The sequence below is a fragment of the Leucopleurus acutus genome (assembly GCF_964270905.1).
Source record: "Leucopleurus acutus genome assembly, chromosome: 13".
Classification (NCBI taxonomy): domain Eukaryota; kingdom Metazoa; phylum Chordata; class Mammalia; order Artiodactyla; family Delphinidae; genus Leucopleurus; species Leucopleurus acutus.
Window position 1 is genome coordinate 52,656,347 of NC_139155.1, and position 24,639 is coordinate 52,680,985.

General features: G+C 38.2%; 1 protein-coding gene across 2 annotated transcripts in view; it reads left to right on the forward strand.

The window, feature by feature from the left end:
- The first annotated feature begins 4,529 nt into the window (after positions 1–4,529).
- The window catches only part of ROCK1 (Rho associated coiled-coil containing protein kinase 1), a 146,425-nt gene continuing 126,315 nt past the window's right edge, over positions 4,530–24,639 (forward strand). The window contains exon 1 of one of the 2 annotated variants that reach the window (XM_082853759.1): positions 4,530–4,800. In XM_082853759.1, coding sequence (XP_082709885.1) covers positions 4,708–4,800 — 93 coding nt within the window. In that variant the 5' untranslated portion in view covers positions 4,530–4,707. The remainder of the gene's footprint in view (positions 4,801–24,639) is intronic. The other variant, XM_082853758.1, reaches the window with a different exon arrangement.

A 24,639-nucleotide genomic window follows, 5' to 3' on the forward strand; every position in this document is an offset into this window, starting at 1 on the left:
AGTGTATATATGTTGTGGTATACATTTTTGAAATTACATGCAATTTATGGCACCAAATTACAATTGATGTGTAACTTACAGCGTGTACCTGAATTTTTGGTGCATTTTTAAGATAGAATAGATGTGACTATGCATTGAGAAAATATAAAAATATATGTGAAAATGTGTTTATATGGGAATATGGTAACTTTATAATATTTTTTAAAATCTGGAAGCATTCTTTAATTTGATCAAAAAGCTTTTACATTTCTTTTGTACAAAGGTTTGTTGCAGTAAAGACAATAAACATGAGTTAATTTGTCATTCCTTTACAACACTTCATTGTGGACCACTTCCTTGTATAGTGGTGATATAAAACAAGTATAAAAGGTACTCTTAATAGATGTCTATATACACATTTAGCTATGAATATTTTTTTCCCTGAAATCCAACCGTTTTGGTTATTTAATGTTGAAAAACTACCCCAAAATTTAGAAGCTCAAAGTAACAACCATTTTATTATATGTTCATGATTCTGATGTGTGGGCAGTGATCGGAGGGATTAGCTTGTCTCTGTTCCCTGTGGTGTCATCTGGGGTGTTTCAAATGTCTGGGGACTGCTGGAATGGCTTGATGTGGGTCATAAGTCTGGAGTCTCTGTTCTCAAGGTTTGCTGGATTCCTCAGTCATCCTCCATCTGATTTCTTCTTGTGTTTAGTTAGCTTGGGTTTCCTCACACCATGGTGATCTCAGTTTAGTTGGGCTTACCAGAGCACTAAATGCTTAGTTGCCAGGCAAACTCACAAAGTTTAGGTTTGTTACTGGCACAGTACCATTTTTGCTGCATTTTATTGGTTAAAGCAGGTCATAAGGCCCCAGACCAGATTCAGTGTGGGAAGGTACTCCAGGAGGGCATGAATACTGGAAGACAGGGTTCTTTGGGGACCATCCTTCGAGGCTAGCTACTACATCAATGTTTATGAAAGAATTCCATAAAATTAAACAGAATCAATTTCCTACGAAATAACTGAAAGCAAAGGAATGCTCAACTTAATTGTCTTTCACTGTACACAAGTCTACACCCAAATCTTTCTACTTTTTCCATGATCTCTCCCAAATATGCCTCATTCAAATTCTTTTAGCACCACAGTCTCTTCATTAGGTCCTAGCATGAATCTCATATAAATTAAACACTTCCAGATGTTTGAATTCCAAAAACCAGAAAAATTAACATATAACTAATTTAATCTATATATTTGCTTAAGTTGCCAACTTTGTAATTTTAAATTTCCAGGTGAAAAACATTAAAAAAAGCTGTACCATTTACTATTACTCTTGCTTCTTAAAGGAAAATACATTTAGTTTTTTTTTAAAGTAGTCAAAAGAATTTCAGATTGAAAGACAGTCTTAAAGTAGAACAGCTTCCTTTATGAGCAACTCCACCAAGGACGACCACTGGTTCTTGGACCCAGTGTTTGGGAACCTCTATTCAAGCCACTGTTATTGAATACTACCAAGATCCTTTTTATTCACGCCTTACTACAATCATTTCATATCTTTCCCTAGGGACTGTAATCATATTGCTCACATTGTAAATTTTATAATTTCCTTTTTTATATGGAATCATTTAAATCTATGGGATGTAAATAATACAGTTGTGAAATAATACTACTTGTTACTGTATTAGGATTGGATATTGTTAGCATACTCAGCAGTTAAGAGTTGGGATTCTGGAGTCAGACAGCCTCTGTTCCAACGTGGGTCTGTCATGACCTTGAGCAACTAATGTATCTTTCTGCACCTCAGTTTCCCTATCTACAATGTAGGTATAACTATAGCAGAGTATTTTTGAAGTTTTAATGAGATATTATATATGGCATAGTGCCTAACACATGGTAAGCGCTCAGTATGTATAATTAATGTTATATTCTTACTATATTTATCCATGGTATCAGTAGTTTGCAATTGTACTTAGGATTCTAATATATACTTTAAGGGTGATCTCAAATATCCACAATGCTTTTAAAGAGACTAGTAACAATTAGACAATAGAGTTTTAAAGTTGGAAAGGAACTTTAATGTCATATGATTCTACTCCATTACAGGTGAGGACTTTTAAAAAACAAAAACATTGATACAGAGTCCAGCTATCTTATGGTAAAAGATAGTGGGGGGTTACAATCACCAGATTAGCCTTGTAGATCAGTAAAATATATAGGCCACACCTATACTTCCAGTAGCTTTGCCAGATGGGCTTTCAGTCCCGCTTACATTTATAAGTGCCACTCAATTATTGTCTTAGCTACCTGCATTTTTTTAGTGTCCAAGTGGAAAGCAGCAAAATGCTCACAGTTCTCTGAGAAACAACAAAATTCCTAAGACTACCTAAAAATGGTAATAAAAAAGGACAAGCATGGTTTAGGACATTTATTTTAGGGCAACTGCCAGATTTATTTTAAGCCCTATGCTTAAAAATAAGTTTAATTCACATGACTGGCTTAAAATACTGGAGCCAGGAAAAGTCACTGCAAAAGCATTTAATGAAATACCTGAATTTTGTCTAGTTCTCGTCGGATACGATTTTTGTGAAGATTTACTTCCTATCTTGATTTATACAGTGGATTTTACATCTAAATATTTCTTGCATCTAACACGATGAAAACAGAATGCACATTTTTCAAACAATAGAACATTTTCCTAACCTCTGACTCACAACAGAAAGTTGGTGGACTGTTCAGATGCTGTACAGTGCTTTTTATATAGACAATTGGTTCATCTGTAGCATTCTCCAGTGTGGGGCAAAACATCCACATTTTCTATTTTCAGCAATCCTTTATTTGACCTATGAGCAAACCTGAAGATTGATTAGAAATGAATTAAGGTAGATGTCCTGCTGAAAGCAGTGACGAACATTACTTTATCAGCAGATTGGATAACACGTCTCACCCTCTCTCACACTACAGTCAATGAAGCAATTGAATTAGGAGGAAATGGCCATTACTTTCATGTTCTACTTTAGTCTGGTAAAATCACATTCTAAGTTTCACTGAATGTTTTGAAATCGAAATGGCAGGATTACACATCAAGAAGAGAACTATAGTGGGAGTGTTAATCGTGTGAGAGAGCTAGTATGAATAACTTAAAAAATATTGATTTCTTTCCTGAGATTCTTTTCTTTTTTTTTTAAACTAAATTGAGCTTGACTTCTATTGACCATATCTTCCGGAGTCAATAGTTTAAAGCTCCCCTGACACACACGCTCGCTTTAGGAGGGTCATGTACTGCACTGCTTCGTAATTTTCCCATGGAAGCAAAGACGGGTTAAACGACGTGGGGTTCACGGAGGGCCGACGATGAAGCACTACTGAAGACCAGACTCCGCTGGTGCTAAAACGCTGGTCCCTGCCGGCGAAAAGGCATCTTGCCTTTAAAAAACAAAACAAAAAAACCTATCTCCAAAATAACAATAACAAGCACCCTTTCTCGCTAGAATTCTGATGGCTGCAGCCCAGAGGAAGCAGAGCTGGGGCAGCGGCCAGGACGCCACCGGAGGCAGCGAGAGGTCCTACTCCGCGTGGACACCCACAGCCGCTTCCCGAGACGGCTTAGCTGCTCAACGCCTGCAGGAGCGAGGGCGGTGCCGCCCGCCGCGCCCAGTCAGCTCCTCCCCGCTGCCAGCCTTCCCAGGCAGCCTGCGAGGCCCCGGGGGCGCCCCGCCTTCCGCCCCGCCCGGCCCAGCCTGGCCCTGCGGAGGCATCAGAGTGCGCGCGCGCGCGCGGCGCGGGCCCGGTTCCCCTTCCGAATGTCCGCGCCCCGCATGCGCAGTCGGCGCCGGCGGTCTCCGTTTGTTTGAACAGGAAGGCGGACATATTAGTCCCTCACGGCCCCCCTCGCCCCACCCCCCAAGCACTCGCCGCGCGACTCGCCCTTTCGCCAGCCCGGGCCACAGCGCCTCCCAGAAGCTCCCCCAGCCGCAGCCGCCGGGACCGGACTCTCGTCTCCCTCACCGCCCCCTCTCCAGCCCGTCCTCTCCCAAGTCTCCATCGGGCACCGACCTCGCCCTGCCCCGCCGGACACCGCAGCAGCAGCCCCGGCAGCGTCGGGACAAAATGGGAGACTGAGGCTATCCCGCGGGGACCAGCTCTTGGCCGAGGCGGATCGGTGCGTCGGGCCGGGCCAAGTGGATCCGGGGATGCAGGGCTAGACCGTCTCCAGCGCCTCAGAGAGGAGCGGGCCCGGCCCGGGGCCCGAGCGCCGGCGGCGGCAGCTGGCACAGCTCCGCGCCCGCCCTTCGCTTTCGCCTTTCCTCTTCTCCCTCCCCTGCTGCCCGGAGGAGTCTCCACCCTGCTTTTCTTTCTCTCCCCCCTCCTGCCCATCTCGGGACCGGGAGCCCTCCATGGCGAAGGCGGCCGGGGCCCGCTAGGCTGAAGCACTTCGCCGGAGCGACGAGGCTGGTGGCGACGGCGCTGTCGGCTGTCGTGAGGGGCTGCCGGGTGGGATGCGACTTTGGGCGTCCGAGCGGCTGTGGGTCGCCGTCGCCCCCGGCCCGGGGTCTGGAGAGCGGAGATCCCCTCAGTGAGGGGGAGGAGGGGGAACCGGGCGCACCTGGTGACCCTGGGGTTCCGGCTCCTCCGCCCCGCGGCCGCGAACCCACCGCCGGAGGAAGTTGGTTGAAATTGCTTTCCGCTACTGGTGCTGGTACGAGGGTATTGTCACAGTAGCAGCAACATGTCGACTGGGGACAGTTTTGAGACTCGGTTTGAAAAAATCGACAACCTGCTGCGGGATCCCAAATCGGAAGTGAATTCAGATTGTTTGCTGGTGAGTGGCACAGTTCTCTTTTGCTTGCCGGAGGTTCTGTATTTATTTCCTTCCTCTTGCTTTCAGTCTGGTTATCTGCAAAAGAAAGTTTCAGGTGTGCATCATCTTGGAAAACACCAAAATCTGGTGTTTTTCCTGAAGAGTCTTGGAGTACCATTGAAAGCTCATGCCGCAGACATATTTATCATTGGACTGGCTCTGCACTCTCTGAACTTTTAGCTCTGACTCAGTTTATCGTTAAACAAAAGATACTTATAAACCTCTGTTGCAGGCGATCATATAAAAAGTTACCACGTCAAAGTCATTACTACGTATATAGTTTGTTAAATGGCGACCTTAGTAATATTAATCCTTCCTATCGGTTTGACAGTAAAGTTGGAAAAGACTGCTTCCATTTACAGCTGTTTATCTCCTTAAGGGTTTAATTTTTAGACTTGTGACAATGTAGAATCGATATTGAGGAAGTGATTTTTGAGCCAAAATGTCATAGGCGATTTGAGTCTGAGGAACTTTTTGCTGGACTATTAAAGTTTAAAAATCCAAGATATCTGATGGTAGGTCATCACGATATTAACATCTTTTACAATATTGTTGATTACAAAAGTACTGAACAGATATTTTGTCATAATTGCCTTTTTTGGTGGTGTTGTGCTTAACATTATAACTTTTGAAACATTCTGAAGAAGTTTTTATGATATGAAAGTCCAAAACACTATTTTAAAAATTCTTCAGTGGTTGATAGCATGAATAAGTATCTGTAGATAACTGGAGTTCTTAAGTTTTTTCAAAATCTCCTAATACTAATAGTTGCAAACTATTTGTAAGCAAGTTTTTCCTTTACTGAATAGCCAAAAGTTATGTAATAATCCTATTTTCGCCCAGACAAAACCACGTTATCTTAAAAGTTTCAAGAATATGTATATGGATAGTAATTTACAACCTTCTCAGAGAATTAATGTTAGATGTCCACAGTATTTGGGATTAAAATTAAGTGAATTGAATAATGCCATTCAGAGAAATAATACAATTTTAAAATCTCATCTTGAATCAGGAAAATGATGTAGATCATTTAAAATTAACATACATTTCAGTTACTCTAAATACCTGTGTATATATTTTTTAACACATATGGGTCTACAAGAAAGTTTCTCCCCAAAGCTTCTAAATTACTCTAAGCATCCTTGACTGTGAAATAAGAGTTGTGGGTTGTATATTTGAAATGTCACACCCACATTATGGATGCCCTTCATATAGAGAAACAAAAAAGAGGGTTGATGCTTAATACAATTGAAAACATTTTATTGAATAAGAGAAGGAATTAGAACTTATCTTTCTAGGAAGGATTTCTATAACTTTTAAGAAGTCTAATTCTTCTTTTAATATTTATCCAATTTTTGTATATCTCTTGATTTTACTTTGCTTTTTGATCTCCTTATTCCATGAAGCAGTGTTACAGGGAGGGATTAGTAGGAATTTTTTTGGTTGGTTTTAGTTGTCTTCTAGCCTCTTGCCGTAGCTTCATTTGGTGGGAACCTCACAAATTTATTGATATGTGGAGGATATAAGGAAATGTGAGTCATGAATTCTTTCCTTGAAAGTCCAATCTATTTAGAAAAACAAGTCCTAATCTCACACACATACACAAAAATAAAGCAAAACACTTCACAGATTGAGAAAATATGTGATGTTTCAAATGATTGGTATAGGTAATAAACACTCTTGGATATTGAAAGGAAGAACTCTGTGAGTTGAGAGAGCCACAGTATGCTGTATGCTGGATGGATAGGATTTAGATAGAGGGTAGTCAAAGGGGGAGTGGAAGATAACGTGAATAGAGGGTGGAAACATGACAGGCTAGCACATGCTAGGGGAACAGAAGATAAAGTTGGAAGGATAGATTGGGGTTAGAGTGTGGAGGATTTGATTGCTAGGCTAAGGAGTTTAGATTATTCAGTATGTTGTGGCTATTAAATATTTATAAACAGGGCTGTGCTAGGGTGAATGAAGATGAATGTGGTAGTTGTGTGCAGGATGGGTTGTGTGGAAAGAGACTGGAGATGGGGTGAGATTTGAAGTTTTTTAAAAAATTATTTTAATAGTCCAGAAATGACTGAAGCTCAAAATTGGGGCATTAGAATGGGGAAGGAGAATTGATGGAATTTGATTGGCAGGGTTGGGGAGAAGGGGCAACCAAGAAGAATAGTTAGATGACTAAAAATTTTAAGCCTGGGTTATAGGGAGACTGGTGAAAACAAGTAAGGTTTGGAAATCGCTTGGGAAGAATTGGCTACAGATAAATTCAGTTTTTTTTGTTGTTGTTGTTTGTTTTTAGTTTTTGTTTTTTAAAAGAACTCTTTTTTTTTGATAAATTCAGTTTTATATTTGTTGTGTTTGAGGGGATAGTAGGACAACCACAAAGACATGATCTGTAGACTATTGGAGATATGAAACTGAGCTTATAATTAAAGATAACAGTTTGGAAATCATTTGCACACAGATGCAAGTTGAAACTGATGTAATGATAAAAGGGTAAAGAACAAAGAGGAAGAGTCAAGAAAGTAGGCAGGTAGTCATGCCCTCTCAGAGTTAGGACAGCCAAGTATCTTGGAGCCCAAAACCTAAAAGAACATAGTCAACGGACATATTCCCCCGTCACCTTTTTTCTGTTGAGTTCCATAATTGCTTATTGATAGCTGTTGAAATTTTATTATATTAATCTGAACTTGGTAAAGATTGAATTTTTCTTTGGAGGCAGAACCCTTTTTCCAGTTTTGTAGCATCTAACATGAATTTTCTTTGCATGATTATTTTATGTTTATCATCAAACATTCATTCATTTATTCAACCATGCAGAATGACCTACCAGGCAGCTTCATCTTTTTCAGTGAGTCCGTTTTTACTCTTCCCTGTCTGGACTTTGGACATCTCATGTACTGTAGGAACAATACCCTTCTTAAATTGATTGACTTTCCCTATTATTTTGGCCTTTGTTGCTTTATTTAGCTGATACTTATTGAGTATGTATTTTGTGCCATGTGCAACACTCAAGTTCTAATATTTTTTTGGTAATCTCAGAAAATAAAGTTGTCAAATTATGTTTTCTTGACTAGACCTACTCTTCAGAAATGAAAGTTCCTACACCTTTTGATTTCTGAAGAGTTTGTTGGCATAGGTCTTTTTAAAAAAAATTTAGTTAATTAATTAATTAATTTATTTTTGGCTGCCTTGGGTCTTTGTTGCTGCCTGTCGATTTTCTCTAGTTGTGGCGAGCAGAGGCTACTCTTCGTTGCAGTGCGGGGGCTTCTCATTGCGGTGGCTTCTCCTTGTGGAGTACAGGCTCTAGGCGCGCGGGCTTCAGTAGTTGTGGCTCGTGGGCTCTAGAGTGCAGGCTCACTAGTTGTGGTACACGGGCTTAGTTGCTCCGTGGCATGTGGGATCTTCCTGGCCCAGGGCTTGAACCCCCTGCATTGGCAGGCGGATTCTTAACCACTGTGCCACCAGGGAAGTCCCTGGCATAGGGCTTTTAAACCACCTCACCCACAAAGAAAACAGCTTTTTTTGTTGAGTATTAGTAGTTATAAAATAATGTAGCTGATAGAAGCCTTGATAAATGATTTCTTCAACTTTTTCTTGAACACATAATTTATTTTAAAAACCAGGTAAGCCCATTTTTCATATTGCAAATGTAAATGCTAAAATAGTCTGCAGATGCTAAGGTAATACGGTACCTAGTCACTCGTTTCCTAGATCATCCAAATTACTCAACGTTGGTTTTCTGTAAGTCAGATTCTTTCCAGTGTCCTAATGGTTCTCTTACTGTCCATGTTATAGTTTATAGTGATAATCAAGAGCTGTTTTTCTTTTTCCAACTTTTTTTTTAAACCTTAGAATTATTTTATCTAAGGTTTGTTAACAATTTCTCAATAGTTTTGAGTACCTCTGAAAACAGTAAGGAATGGAGTTTAATTAATGTTTATTTTTCCAGAGGCAAAAATGGCTACAATTTGTAAGCTAAAAAGGAAAAACAAAGGCAGGTGAGTGGGAAGGTTAGGTATATATTTGTCTTGAGGTTTGACATACATTTCTTGAAAATAAAGCTATCTGACTGTAGCATCTTTTTTTTTTAGTTTTTGTTTCTGACCTTTTTTTTCTAGTTTTGTTTAGTTGGTGGAGGTGTAACAATGAGTGAGTGGCATAGAGGGAAGGTAACCAATAACAGATGAACAGTGCATACTGAGTTCCAACACTGCTGTCCCCTTTGTACGTATTTGTTGCTACCATCATTCATTAGTCAGTTTTTCAGAATGTAGAAGGCAAATGTAAATGAAGTTTTGAGTTTTTCCTCTTTAAATTCTCTTTTTCTGGGCTTCCTTGACCTAGTGCTTTTCCATCTTTACATTGCTGACTTCTTTTTCCTTCAGCCACAGTCTTTGGCCCGTAATACTTAGCTTTCTCTTCACCTGTCTTGGAGAATTCATCCATTCTTATATCTTCAGCTGCTATCATCTCTGTACCCATGATATCCAGGTCTTTATTTTTTAGTCTTTTTGCTGTTTTTGAATCCTGAATACCTGACTGCCTATTAGGCATCTCTACTTGGATGTCATATTTTTACTCAAATTACTAATATTCCAAAATAAGCTTCATGTCACATAACTTACCTGTTTTGTCATTAACACTGCTAGTGTGCCTGTCACTCAAATGGAACTTTTGTTGTATACTTTAACTTTGACAATCCTAGGTCACATGTTGGATTATTTCAAAAGATTGTGGCTAGCATTCCAGATTCTAGATTATTGCTGTATAGTCCCTCTGTGTGTCCTGCCAGTTGCATTGATCACATTTGGGGTTATATTACTGTTGGTGGAATGAAAAGACTTGAGGTCATTAAGTCTTTGGGCCTTAAAGCTATATGCTTGCTAGTGTTCATAATTCATGAGTTAATGAGTGTTACCAGTATCTGTTGCATATCTGGTTAGTTTGGATCAGACTGTTTTGAGGTCATTCATTCAGCAAATCTTTGTGTAGGTTCTAAACGTGGATTCAAATGTAGGCTCTGTCGTGTACTTACCAGATGATTTTAGGTGAATTATTTTAACCTCTCAAAGCTTGTTTCATCTTCAGGAAAGTGGAGGGATAATAGTACTAGATTTTCGTAAAGATTAAATAATGTAGACAAAGCAATTATCACAACATGTGACATTTAGTAAGCATTTGTTAATTGGTAACTATTATTTTTGTCATATTTATAGTATTCCTGTTATATGCTAGTCACTGTGCTTAGGCTGGAAGTTGATATTTATTGTCTTCTCTAAGTGTAAAGTAATTTATCTGGCACTTCAAACCATGCTTGTAAATTCATAATCCAGCTATACTTTATTTGAAGTGTCCAAGCCAGTTGTTACTGACAATGGAGACATTTAGATGAGATTCAGTAGAATGAGGAGGGGCTTTTGGAGATTATTTATTCATTTAGTCATGATTTATAACATACCTACTTTGTGCTAAGGGTTCAGATTGATAAAAAAGATAGTTGGGAGCTGGTTTACAGAGATTTAGTTATCTTACTCTCTTTCTGTGTGTATCTTATACTTTCACTATTCTGTTAAACAGCCCTTATTGCACCACAAGAACCCTGTGGGTGTATAGAGAGGTGGCTCAGAGTAATAGCTGAGACATGAATTGGGCCATTCATTAATCTCTTGAGTCAGAGCTGTTTTTAATCCAGAAGAAGGAACCACAGATAATATTTTATAATGAACAAAGAGTAAATTCCCAGTTTTATTTTATTTTATTTATTTATTTTTAAAATTTATTTTTTTTTGGCTGTGTTGGGTCTTCGTTGCTGTGCACAGGCTTTCTCTAGTTGCAGCCAGCGGGGGCTACTCTTCGTTGCGGTGCGCGGGCTTCTCATCGTGGTGGCTTCTCTCGTTGCGGAGCACCGGCTCTAGGCTCGCGGGCTCAGTAGTTGTTACTTGCAGGCTCTAGAGCGCAGGCTCAGCAGTTGTGGCACACGGACTCAGTAGTTGTGACTTGCAGGCTCTAGAGCACAGGCTCAGTAGTTGTGGCGCACGGGCTCAGTTGCTCTGCAGCATGTGGGATCGTCCTGGACCAGGGCTCGTCCCCTGCATTGGCAGGTGGATTCTTAACCACTGCACCACCAGGGAAGCCCCAATTCCCAGTTTTAGATTAGATTTTGCATAACTTTACAATTTAGTTTTATTTCATGATTTTAAATTTTGATGTGTTTATATGGTAAAAACTAGAGATTCTGATATATGACAGAAAGGCCCACATATCAGGAAGTACTACATACGGAGTTCTGTTGCTCAAGATAGTCTAGTAGCTCCCCTTCCCCATGACCATCCCCACTAAAAAAGAGGTACATCCATTTAGTTTAAGCCCAGAACATAGCTGATGAATACCCCACACATGTATGTACAAGGAGGTGAACAGATACTACTGCATTTCACAATGGAAAATATTCTTTAAAATATCCTGTTAGCATGGTATAGTGTAAAGTACACTGGACTGGAAATTCAGAGCACTGGCATATCCTTGTTTTGCTGTTAACTCTCTGTGTAGCCAAGTAAATCTTTTTTCTCATCTGGGCTTCATCTTCCCCAATGAAGAATTGGACCATGTAGTTGCTAATGTCCATTGTGTCTCTAAAAATTCTATAAGTCTTTGTTTATTATAATTCCATAAATATTTAAAAAGTTATGATTTATTATTTAAGAAGGAAAATTTTAAAGTTAAGTGATTTGGGGGTAGAAGTATAAGAATAGGAACCATCTTTGGTAAGTGCTATTTTTGCAACTAGTTCTACATAGCCTTAGAAGATCATCCTAAGATAACTTTTAATTGTTATATTTGGCAGTTATTCTTTTTTGCATTTGTGACTTGTGTCATAATTGTAGGGGTTTGTGCTTTTTAAACAGAGAAAGTAGTAATTGAGTTACTTATCTGTTTTCCACTAAAATGTATACATGTACTAGTTTACTTTTCTAATGTGTCTGCCCTTCCTGTTTGGGATTGTGAGATGTAAGAGTACATTTTCATAATAGTTTCTAAACATTTAGTAGGAACTTGAATGTTCAAATTAACATTCAAAGTTTGATGTCTTAGGAGAGAGGTTGTCTTAAACATGTATCATATTTTAAAGCATACCCTAACCTGTGTCCCTCCTTTATTCCTATGTTTATTTTTATTATTTAATTTTAGTTTATTGTTATTCCCATACTTTATTTATAGTCTTTATTCCATACTTTCTATACTGATTTTTGGCAAGAAATTGAAATTTTACCTTAGATTGTTCCCTGGAACTAATTTTGAAATAGTGAACTACAGTTAACTCTTCTTTTTTCTCTTTGCTGTTATTCATTCATTAATGAATAATGAATTCATTTATTCAGCAAATATTTATTTGCTGTGTACTGTGTGCTAGGTGCTCTGGTAGGCACTGGGGACCCCATGGTGAGTAAAAGCAAAGGGCTCTGCCTTCATGGAACTTACAGTCCCAGGAACAGGATAAGTTATGAGCAGATTTAAATGGGGTAAGGCTTGAAGGGGAGGTAAGAGATATGATCATGCCTTTTCTCTTAGGTGGAGTATATTTAAAGACTTGTGGTGAATTAGTCTAAGTGTATAATTTTCAGATATGTCTGTAGATTGTATGTACTGGATTCCCTTGAGGACTTGTTAAAAATGGAACCTGAGCCCATGCCCAGACAAAGTCAGAATTTTGGGGGATGAGTCCTAGGATCCTGTATGAGATGTGGATTCTTAGACATGCTCAAGTTTGAAAACTATGGTTTTAGTGGGAAAAACATGGATTTTTGTTTTGTTTGGTAATTTTATAAATGAAAAATTTCAAACATACACCAGTAGGGAAAATAGCATAGTGAACCCCCATTACTCAGATTCTGCAGTTTTCAAAATTTTGTCATACTTGCTTCATCAAACATCCTTTTTCTTGCAAAAATATTTTAAAGCAAATTCCAGATATTGTCATTTCACCCTTACATACTTCAGTAAACATCTCAAAAAAATTTTTTTTCTTACATTACCACAATGGCCATTATCGTGTCTAACAAAATTAAAAGTACCTTGGTACCATTAATTCCCAGTTTATATTCAGATTTCTCTGGTTGTCTAAAACGATGTCTTTTTTTGCAGTCGCCTTATTAGAATCTAGATTCGGACAAAGTCTACATGTTGCTTTTGTTTGTTAGGTCTTTTAAGTCTCTTTTTTTTTTTTTTTTTTTTTTTTTTTTTTTTTTTTAAGTCTCTTTTTAATGTAGAGCAGTTTTTTCCCCCATCTCCTCGATCTGCCACCCCCATTGTCTTGTTGAAAAAACTAGGTCGTTGGTACCATACAGTGTTTCATATTCTGGATTTTTTTTGTTTGTTTCCTTGTCATGTCATTTAGCTTGCTCCTGTATCTTCCATGTTTCCTGTAAGTTGGTAGTTAGATCTAAAAACTCATTTTAATTATTTTGACCTTTTAGTCAGGAGTGTTTCATAGATTGTATTTTCTTTTGCATCACATCAAGAGGCATACAGTACCTGGCTCACCCACACTTTTAGTGATGCTAAGGTTGATCAGTGTGTTCAGGTGGTGACAGCCTGAATAACTTGCTTTGTAAAATCCTTTAGTATCCTTTCTTCTAATGGTTCCATCCATTTATAATTTTTAACTGAAGCAGTTATTCATCAGGGAAAGCAAAATAATGGTTTTCTAATTATGTCATTCCTTTCACATTTATTAACTGTAATTCTTCTGTTAAGAGAATATAAGAATTTAAGAATGTTTACTCATCGTCTATAGGGCTGTTTGCTTACCGTGAAATAGGGTTCATAAAGTACAGGGTGAATGCATCAGTCTTTCTCTTTATTTTTATTTTTTTAAAATTTTTTGTTTTTTAGGTTTTTATTGGAGTAGAGTTCATTTACAATGTTGTGTTAGTTTTAGGTGTACAGCAAAGTGAATCAGTTATACATACACATATATCAACTTTTTTTTTTTTAGATTCTTTTAGTCTTTCTCTTTAATTGCCACTTTTCAGAGTGAGGTATTTTGGAGGTTTAGTGTGCTAGACATGGCACAAATTGGGTATTTAAGGGAAATTTAAGAAAGGGACTATTTACAAATGTATAGACAGTATTTAAGGAAATCAGTAGGGGTAGTACAGTACCCTGGGACAAGTAACAGTGGGGAAAGAGCTACTACCACCTTTAGGATGACAAGGGAAGAGAGCAATTGGAAGGGTAGCTCTACGGAGAGGGCTTTCTGGCAGGGACTGTGGTTTTAAGTAGAGATAGAAGCATGTTGATCTGGCAGTAAGGGAACAAGGGGAATATATCCCCTGCTGTTATCGGCCTCCCTCCCTACAGTTTCCTACTGTGGTCTCCCTTTGCCTAAAAGGCTGGTATGCAAAAGAACTCATTAATCTAGTCCATAAAGTTCAGCGGATAAGATATACCCAACATTTATTTATTTCTCTCTTTTATTTTGTTTTTTATTTTTGGCATCATTGTGGAAACCATTAAAAATATATATTTGATGTGTTTCAGTCAATTTTTGTCATCTTTGCTATGCTCAGTTTGTCCTGTCTTTGACTAATGGGAGCCTCTTTACATTGACTCCCATCTTATTTGTCTATGATCTTAATAATCTTTGAGGGAACTTCCTTGTTTCTTGGTGTAATAAGATGACCAGGCTCATCTTGTACATACATTTCTTGCCCCAGACTTGGAAATCAGCCATTTAGTGGGGAACTGGATGCTAGTACTCATTACTACTGGTGAAAATTGCTTCTTATCCTTGTTTAATAATTAGGGCTGTGAAATTTTATTTTTGGAAAGAAGAAAAAATACTTTATACTGATAATTCTAGTTTATGTTTATCATCACTTTGTATTTTTTGCTTTTACGTGGAAAGATCTTAGTTCTAACAACACTAACATAATTACACATTTGTTTAATTTCCAAGAATGTGGGTATGATATACATGAAAGAAAAACTGAATGGTTGGTGGGTGATGGTGGGTGGGGTCTGAAGTACAGAATTGTACTCTCTAGTTGACACTGTAAATTGTAAACTGAAAAATTGTATGGCCTTGGACAGCTAATATCTACTCTCTGACCCTTGGTTTTCATTAGGAGTATAGTACAAAATTCAGTAGTTGAAACCATCTCCAAACTGTCTTTAGATACAAATGTATTTAAATTCCCAACCTTATTAAGAAATTCTGTTTTAGATATGTCTTCTATCCTTTAGTTAATTTTTAAAATTTTAATGCTGTAACAGTAGGACAAAGAAAATGTTTCCCTAATTTTTATCATCCACTCTAAAAGTGTTTACTCATCTCATCCTAATTGTATTTCCTTTGTTTATTTCTAGTAATATCTAGTCATGGAGGCAATATAGCATAGTGGCTGAGAGCATGAGCTTTGCAGTCAGACTGTGATTTTGAATTCCAACCAGGTCAGGCACTTAGTAGCCTTGTGAGTTTGGGCAAAATTCTTAACTTTTTTAGGACTCATATGCTTACATCATCCTCAAATGAGATTAATCACAGACTCTCATAGGGCTGTTAGGAATATTAAATGTGATAATGCTAGTGCATGTAACATGCTTTGCATAGTTCTCAGCCTTTAGTTAATGTTAGCTATCATTATCATCATCATTGTTTTCATTATATGTCTTCATAATTTGTTCTGGGAAAAAGGACTTTTGTGTTGACCAAGAGCATTATTATCCACCTCCCCATTCCACAGGCCAACTTTTTATTTAGTTGAGTGATCTTGGACAAGTTATCTAACTTCTTTGAGCCTGAATATATTTAATCTGCAAAATGAGAATCATAATAATATTTACTTCATAGGTTTAATCATGAGGGTTAAATGAAATAATTTATATGCAAGTGCTGTAGTTTCATCCAGGTGTTAATAGTTACTCCTTTCCTTGCTCTACCTTTATATTACAGATTTATGAAGGTTCCACTGTAGTTAGAAATACTAGTACTTGGAAACTTGGGAGAAGAGTAGAATGGGATTCTTTATTTGAAATATTTCTTGAATCTGATTTTTGCTTTCTTTTATTTCTGCCCTACTCAAGTCGAAAATTTCAACCCAACATTCTTGGGTTTAGTGGGACACCCTAGCAGTTTGCCAGTATAGTCCATACTGTATCTTTCTTTTTCTTAACTTTAGTGCTTTTGGTCATGTGGTCTTAGCTTCCCTATTTACTTAGTCTTAATTCCTACCATTCTCCAAAATAGACTGTATGTTCCAGGTGGATTTCCTCACTTTCTACAGCATGTTGCCTGCTCTTTCCCACCAGGCCTTATCTTTCTCTCCCTTTGAGTTCTCCTCTATGTCTTCCTCGCCAATTTTCTCATCTTTATAGTCTAACAGAAGTTACAACTGTGTTATACTGTTATTTTCTCTTTTGAACTTCTATAGTACTTGTAATCTGTCTCATATAGTTTAGAACTTGATCAGAACTGTGTTGTATGAGTCTAAAGTGTTTAGTCTTACCTCTCTAATGAGAATTACTAATGAGGGCTTAGTAATTTTGGACATTATTGTTCAATGAATACTTTTTGATGGTTGTGAATGATTATCTGCCACCCCCATTCCCCTGTTCTTTCTGAATTAGTTAGGACGCTGTCAGTTATACATGATAGCACTCAACTTGAATTTTCCTAGGCAAAAAGAATTTCTAGAGTCAGAGAAACCTGATCTCATTAAAAGTATAAAGATTCAGTTGAACTTCAGTAAGAACTGGAACTTGGGCCTCAAATGGAAACAAGCCATTCTCTCTCTATTCTTATTCTTGCTTTGTGTTGTCATTTGGACTGTAGACTGGTTTTAGTCACTTGTGTGGAAGATACCGTTGCCCAGAGCGCTGGAGCTTTATATCTAACAGCTTCAGCTTCAACCACTGATTTTAAATCTTGGAGTCTCAAATCCAGAGCTCTGGAGCAAAAGATGCATCGATTCAGCTTGGGTCAGGTGCTCACCCCTCAACTAATCTCTTGTGATAAGGATCACATGAGAACTATGAGAATGGGGAAGCAGTTCCCAGGAAAAGAAGAGCAGTGGGGCAAGGCAGACTATAACATAGATGTTCCTTATACCACTCCTCCCTTCCCTCTTTTTTTTGACCTTGGCTGGATCGCTTAAACTCTCTTCAACAGCCTATTCTTCAGTCTGTGAAAGGGAGTTAATAATAATTTATTTCATAGGGTGGTGGTAAGCATTAAATGTGATCATCTGTAAAGCATGGTTTGAAACCTCACAAAAACAGTTGTGTAAGCTGATGATAAATGGCTGCCCCTAGGTCCCTTTTGCCCTTCTGCCCTGTGCTCTTCTGCCCTGGCCCCAAAGCTTTTTTGTTTGTAGGAGTTTATCCTGCCATTCTAGGTTGTTAGGTGGTCTTTTGGCATTACCAGTCCCCCATAGCTTCTATCATCTTTTTGAGTAGAGGAGAATGAAATTATTAACCTCATATAGATTTTCTCAGGTGGTTTTAGAGTAAATATTTATTACAATTAAATGAATTATAATCTAAATAAAAACAATGGGCTTATTTTTGTAATTGTAGCATTCATGCTCAGTCCCTGCCCCTTTTCTTCTTATAGTAGTGGCAGAGTAGCCACTTAATTTAGTGAATTGAAAGCTAAGGGCCTATAGAGATTCTACTCCTTTTTACCTATATTAATTAGGAATCTTTATTGTAAAGGACTGAAAACTCAACCCAAATTAATTTAAACAACAAAGAATGTTATTGCCTCTGAATACTTGATAGGTAGATTCTAGCTTCAGGAATGTCTTTTTTCAGGGCTCAAATGATGTGACTGGGAGCTGGCTTTCCAAATCTGCTTCTTTAGTATTGTCTCCTTTCTCAGGTACGTAACTCCTTGTGGTTGTAAGGTACTTGCCATTAGCTTCCATGAGTGCTTGTTCAGGCATAGTGGAAGGAAAAGTCTTTTCTTCTAACCTTTAAATAGAGTTTCTAACTGATCTGGCCCACTAGATCGTGTGCCCATATCTGAACCAGTCACAGTAGTCAGAAGAATGGTTTGATGGTAAGCGTAGGCCTCTGTCATGAGCTCCAGTCTCAGAACTGGGAGTGAGTCGTCTTATTCCAAGACAGAGTATTAGAGTTGCATGAGGGAGGGATGGAAATTGGAGTTCAGTTTCCAAGATAGGGGGAAATGACCTGCTAGGCAGTCGCAAACAGCAAGTATCTCCTATATTAGATGGAGATTCCTCACCGAGAGAGACCCAAGTGATGATGGTTTATTCTTCCTTATCTTTTTTGTAAATAACGTTTTTACTAAATTGTTAAGTTATCTAACATTAGAGTTAGCATAAGTATTGTCAACTAGTTGCTAAAGACTGCCAATTTAAGACCACAGCTGGGATAACATTTTGTCCTTTAATGAAAGGATACCTGTATGCTGCTTTGCCTTAGTGATAAGTCTTTGGGTAACTTAGTGAAAGATTTCCAAATGCCTGTTCATGGATCAACCATATCAAAACCAAATACAGATTCTGGCAGGCCTCACCACAGCCTTACCGTACGAGAATTGGAGTTGGAAGATGTAGTATGCTGAAATTTGTATTCTTAACAGAGTCTAGGTGATTGCATAGCCAGGTTAGGGAAGGACTGAATAGTTGCCAACTAGCTAGACATTATGCCTCCTGCATAATACCTCATTTGGGAAGCTGCTGTGAGGAAAACAAAATAGATGGAAGTGGTAGGATTGGATAGAAAAAAACTTGCCTCCCTTTTAATGAAGTATTTTCTCTTTTTAAAAATATGTTTTAAGAAAGAACAGGTTATATGAAAAAGAATGAACGTTTTCTGAAAAAGCTGGTTTTGTTTTAGTTTGTTTGGTTGATCTGATTTCAGGCGGGGCAGGAAATCAGATTTGATAAAGAATTCAAGTAGTGTTACCCTCAGTCATCATTGTAACTCCCCAGTACCTTGTTCCTCTGCCAGCTAAAAGGAAAGGACCTCCTGTTTTCTTAGTACTTATGAAGAAATTGTTTAAATGTGAATAGGCTATGAAAGAATAGTATAGTATATTTAAAAAACAGATTTTTTAAAATAAATTCGGAAGAGATTGGAAATTTACTGTTCCTATGAGATTAAAATTTTTTTCCTAAATGAAAACATATTTGAATTACTTAAATAGCTCGTGGGCTTCTGAGCTATTATATATTGAGATATTGATGCTCAACATGTAAGCTCCATGAGAGCAGGTATCTGATTGTCTGTCTGGTTCACTGATGTGTCACTAGTTCCACGAGCAGTGCCTGGCATATTTTAAGTGTTCAATAAATATTTGTTTGTTGTGGAATTACTAGAAAATGTTTTTGTTTGTTTCTGTAATGAAAGCCAAGAACAGCTGACATGAGGTTAAGAGATACGGTGTAATTGGTAATTTATTTAAATCTAAGCTGTATCTGTTCTAGGGGGATAATATATTTTAAAACTACAAATGGTATGTATAAAGGTATAGGTGGGTTCCCCCACTCCCCAATATCTTTTATTTTTATTTATTTATTTTTTTTGCGGTATGCGGGCCTCTCACTGTCATGGCCTCTCCCGTTGCGGAGCACAGGCTCCGGACGTGCAGGCTCAGCGACCATGGCTCACGGGCCCAGCCGCTCCGCGGCATGTGGGACCCTCCCGGACCAGGGCACGAACCTGTGTCCCCTGCATCGGCAGGCGGACTCTCAACCACTGCGCCACCAGGGAAGCCCCCCAATATCTTTTAATTTTGGATGGGGAACCAAAAGCCAATATATTCATCTTTATAAGACTTTGCACATTCATTATTTTATTTAATCTTTACAACAATCCCATGGGCTGCAGATATTATTCTTTATAAGCTAAATTAAACCTTAGAAAAGGTAAATGAATTGCCTGACATAACAGCGTATCATCAGTAACTGGCAGGCTTTCAAAGATCCTTCGTCTGTAGTATAGCGGAAAGAGCATCAAAGTTGTAGATAACATGCCACAAAGAGAAGTGTTTCCACAGCACTTAGGAGAGTGCTTTGTACACAGACTGCACAAAGTGAAAAACATTTAAATTGAAAAGTATGGGCATTGGTAAAGAATGGAGTGGGGAAGATGAGGTATGTAGTAGTAGGGAAAAGATCTTGCTAAATGTTTATTGACTAGGTTGGAGGGGGAAGGTAAGTAAGTTCTGTAGTATTTTACTTCAGAAGCAGTGGTCTAGAACTTGACTGGGTAAGGGATGGGAGTCAGTTCTTTGATTGACTGTGCAATGTATTTATTGCAAGGTTCAAATAGCTTTCTGCTAAAACATATCTTTGTCGGATTTGACACGTCTGGAAAGTGAGTATTGGTAGGCAATCTAAGCCATGAAGCATGGTGATCTGAAGTAGAATAAAATGATGCATGATGATTAATGACACCATCATGCACATTAATTTAACAGTAGACAGTAGTAATATTTTACTGAATTGGTATCAAATAAGATACGGGATGACTTTGGGAACATGTTAAAAAAATTAATATCTGTGTGTTTGGTGCAGGGATTACTGTCTTATAACAGAACTGAACATTTATCAGGGGCTAGGGATGGGCTAGGGGATTGACTGCAAAGAGGTACAAGGGAACGTTTAGGGTGATGGAAGTGTTCTGTATCTTGATTGTGGTAGTGGTGGTGGTTATACAGCTGTTTGTCGAAATTCATTGAACTATAAACCTAAAAAGGATGAATTTTATTTTATGTAAATTATACCTCAATAAACCTGAATTTTTAAAAAAGAAAAAATACTTGGTGAAAGGATTAGTAGTCCTATGACAGAACTAAACATTTATTTGCTACTGTCAATAATATGGCCTTCGAATATGAGGGATGTGTCTGTGTGTGACTTCACTTATGTATGTATGTGTCACTTGGGAAGGACCTGTGCTGTCTGAATTTTGAAATGTGATGATTGAAAAACAACTGGTAATATTTGTGGCCAGTGATAAAATTAGAGCTTTTATGTGAAAATTAGAATTTTGGAAAACTTGTATTTGCTACCCTGAGCTTGACAGCTTTCCAGTGCCTAAAGACTTTTCTCATGTAGTTGGTGGTGACATTAATAAATGTGATTTTTGAACATTGTGTGATGAAATGTATCAACATTTGGAAGAGCTCATAATTTTTTGGAAGAGCCAATATTTTCTCAGTGACCAATTATAAAATCATCGATGAGTAAAAGATCTACTCAAAGTACAAGATAGGCCGTTAATTTTTTTTTAAAATTTATTTATTTATTTTTGGCTGTGTTAGGCCTTCATTGCTGCACGCGGGCTTTCTCTAGTTGCGGTGATTGGGGGCCACTCTTCATTGTGGTGCGCGGGCTTCTCATTGCGGTGGCTTCGCTTGTTGTGGAGCATGGGCTGTAGGCGCGCAGGCTTTAGTAGTTGTTGCATGTGGGCTGAGTAGTTGTGGCTCTTGGGCTCTAGAGCGCAGGCTCAGTAGTTGTGGCACACGGGCTTAGTTGCTCTGTGGCATATGGGATCTTCCTGGACCAGGGATCAAACCCGTGTCCCCTGCATTGGCAGGCGGCCTCTCAACCACTGCGCCACCAGGGAAGTCCACCATTTAATTTAAATATTACAAAGTGAGCGCAAAAAGTTCATTGATACAGTTTCAGATTCCATATTGCAAATGGCTTTTTTTTTTTTTTTTTTTTAATGTGTCTGTGCCATGTGGCTTGTGGGATCTTAGTTCCCTGACCAGGGATTGAACCCGGCCCTGGCAGTGAAAGTGCAGAGTCCTAACCACTGGACCGCCAGGGATTCCCTAATGGATTTGTTTTTAAAAATCCATTCTGATGATCTGTCTTTTAGTCAGTGTGTTAAGAGTATTCCCATTTAATGTAGTATTAACGTGTTTGGGTTTGTCTCCCATTTTATTACTTATTTTGTACTTCTCCCCTTTGTTTTTTGTTCCTGTTTCTCTTTCTTGCCTTCTTTTGGGTTATTTATACATTTTTTAGTATCCATTTTAGTTTATATATTGTGTGTGGGGTTGTTAAATAAATTTATTCTGTATTTATTTATTTTTGGCTGAGTTGGGTCTTCGTTGCTGCGCGTGAGCTTTCTCTAATTGTGGCATGCGGGGGCCACTCTTCATTGCTGTGCGTAGGCTTCTCATTGTGGTGGCTTCTCTTGTTATAGAGCACGGGCTCTAGGCACGCAAGCGTCAGTAGTTGTGGCTCGAGGGCTCTAGAGCGCAGGCTCAGTAGTTGTGGCACATGAGCCCAGCTGCCCCGTGGCATGTGGGATCTTCCTGGAGCAGGGCTCAAACCCGTATCCCCTGCATTGGCAGGCGGATTCTTAACCACTGCGCCACCAGGGAAGTCCCTGTGTTTTTGATTATATTTTCTATGCAGTTTTTTTAATGGTTGCTGTTCTAGGGATTTCAGTATACATGCCTGACTTTTCACAGTATGCTACCACTTTTTAAGGAATGTAGGAACCTTACCACCATAAATGCCCCTTCACCCTCCCCTTTATGTTGTAGTTGTCTTATGTATTTCAGCTATACACATTGAAAATCCCGTCAGAAAATGTTATAATTTTTGTCTTCATTGGTCAAATATATTTTAAATAACTCAATAGGAGAAGAATAGGTAAATTTATCATTTTGGTTGCTCTTCTTACCTCATGTTCCAAGTTTCCTTCCACTATCGTTTTCCTTCTGTCTGAAGAACTTCCTTTATGAGGTGGTTTTTTTTTAAGTAGTCCTTTTACAGCAAGTTAGCTGGCTATGAATTTTCATAGTTTTCCTTCCTCTCAGGCTGTTTTTATTTCATTTTCATTCCTAAAGTATATTTTCAGTGGCTATAGAATTTTGGATTGATAGTTCTTTCCTTTTGATACTTTAAAAATGGTGTTCCACTTCTTTCAGAGGTTTCACATAGTTTCTGGTGAGAAATCTTCAGGTATCCAATTCATTCTCCCCCTGTAAGTAAGGTCATTTTTTTCTGGTTGTCCTCAAGGTATTTTCTTTGTTTTTAGTTTTAAGCAGTTTGATTATGATGTGTCTGGAAGTAGGTTCCTTTGGGTTTATCCTATTGGGGTTAACTGAGCTTTAATCAGTAGCAAATATGGGAAGCAAATATGGGAAATTTTCAACCTTTGTTTCTTTAAATATTTTCACTGCACTAAACTCTTTCTCCTGTCCTTTTGGGACTCTTAATAGCACAAATGTTCCCCTTTCTGTTGTTTTCCCACAGGTCCTTGGGGCTCTGTTCATTTAAAAACAATTTTTTTTTCCTTTGTTGATTAGATCATTTTTACTGATGTATCTTCAGGTACAGGCGTACCTCATTTTATTGTGCTTTGCTTTTTTGCACTTCACAGATACTACAATTTTTACATGTTTGTGACAACGCTGTGTTCATCAAGTCTGGTGGTGCCATTTTTCCAACAACATTTGCTCACGTTGTGTCTTTATGTCGCATTTTGGTAATTCTTGCAACATTTCAACCTTTTTCATTATTATATTTATTATGGGGATCTGTGATTAGTAATCTTTGGTGTTAGTACCATGACTACTGAAGGCTCAAATGATGGTTAGCATTTTTTAGCAGTAGAGTATTTTAAAATTAAGGTGTGTGCATTGTTTTTTAGATATAATATTATTGCACAGTTAATAAACTGCAGTATAGCATAAACATAAATTTTATATGCACTGGGAAACTAAAAAATTCGTGTGACTGGCTTTATTGCAATATTTGCTTCATTGTGGTAGTCTGGAATCAAACCCATACCATCTCCAAGGTATGCCCGCATACTGAGTCTTTTCTCTTGTCATCTCTTTGTTGCTTTTGAGCTTATCGAGGGTGTGTTTTTCATTTTGGTCATTGTATTTTTCCCTTCTGAATTTTCCATTTAGTTCTTTTTTTATTGCTTACACTGTCTAACCATTAATTCCAAGTGTTTGCCCTTATTTTGGGGAGCATTTTAATAATAGCTGTTTTAAAAGTCTTTGTTAAGTCTTTGTTAGATAATTCCAACCTGTGTGTCATTTTGCTATTGGCATCTGTCATTTGTCTTTAACTTTTTGTTTTGAAATAATTACAGATTTACAGGAAGTTACAAATATAGTGCAGAGAGGTCTAGTGCACCCTTCACCCAGTTTCCCTTGATGGTTACATTATGCATAACCTTGGGACAGTATCAAAACCAGCAAATTGCAATTGGTTTGATGTGTGTGTACAGTTCTGTGCCATCTTCCACATGTGTAGATTCCTGTAGCCACTGCTACAATCAAGATACAGAACTATTCCATCACCACAAAGATTTCCCTGTGTTACTTCTATATAGTCATATCCCCCCACCCCCCATATCCCTAACCCCTGGAAACCACTAATCTGTTCTCCATCTGTATAATTTTATCATTTGAAGAAAGTTATTAGAAAAAAATCATACAATATACAACCGTTTGAGATTGTTTTTTTCACTCATAAAGCCCCTGAGATCCATCTCCATTGTTGCAGGAATCAGTAGTTCATTCCTTTTTATAGCAGGGTATCATTCCATAGTGTGGATATACCACAGTCTGTTTAGCCATTTACCTACTGAAGATAATTTTTGTTGTTTCCATTTTTTGGCTATTAGAGATAAAGCTGCTATGAGCATTTGTGTGCAGGTTTTTGCATGTACAGTGTTTTCATTTCTCTGGGATAAATGCCCATGAGTGCAAATGTTAGGTCATATGATACTGGCTGTAAAACTATTTTCCAGAGTAGCTCTACCATTTTATATACCACCCTGCAATGTATG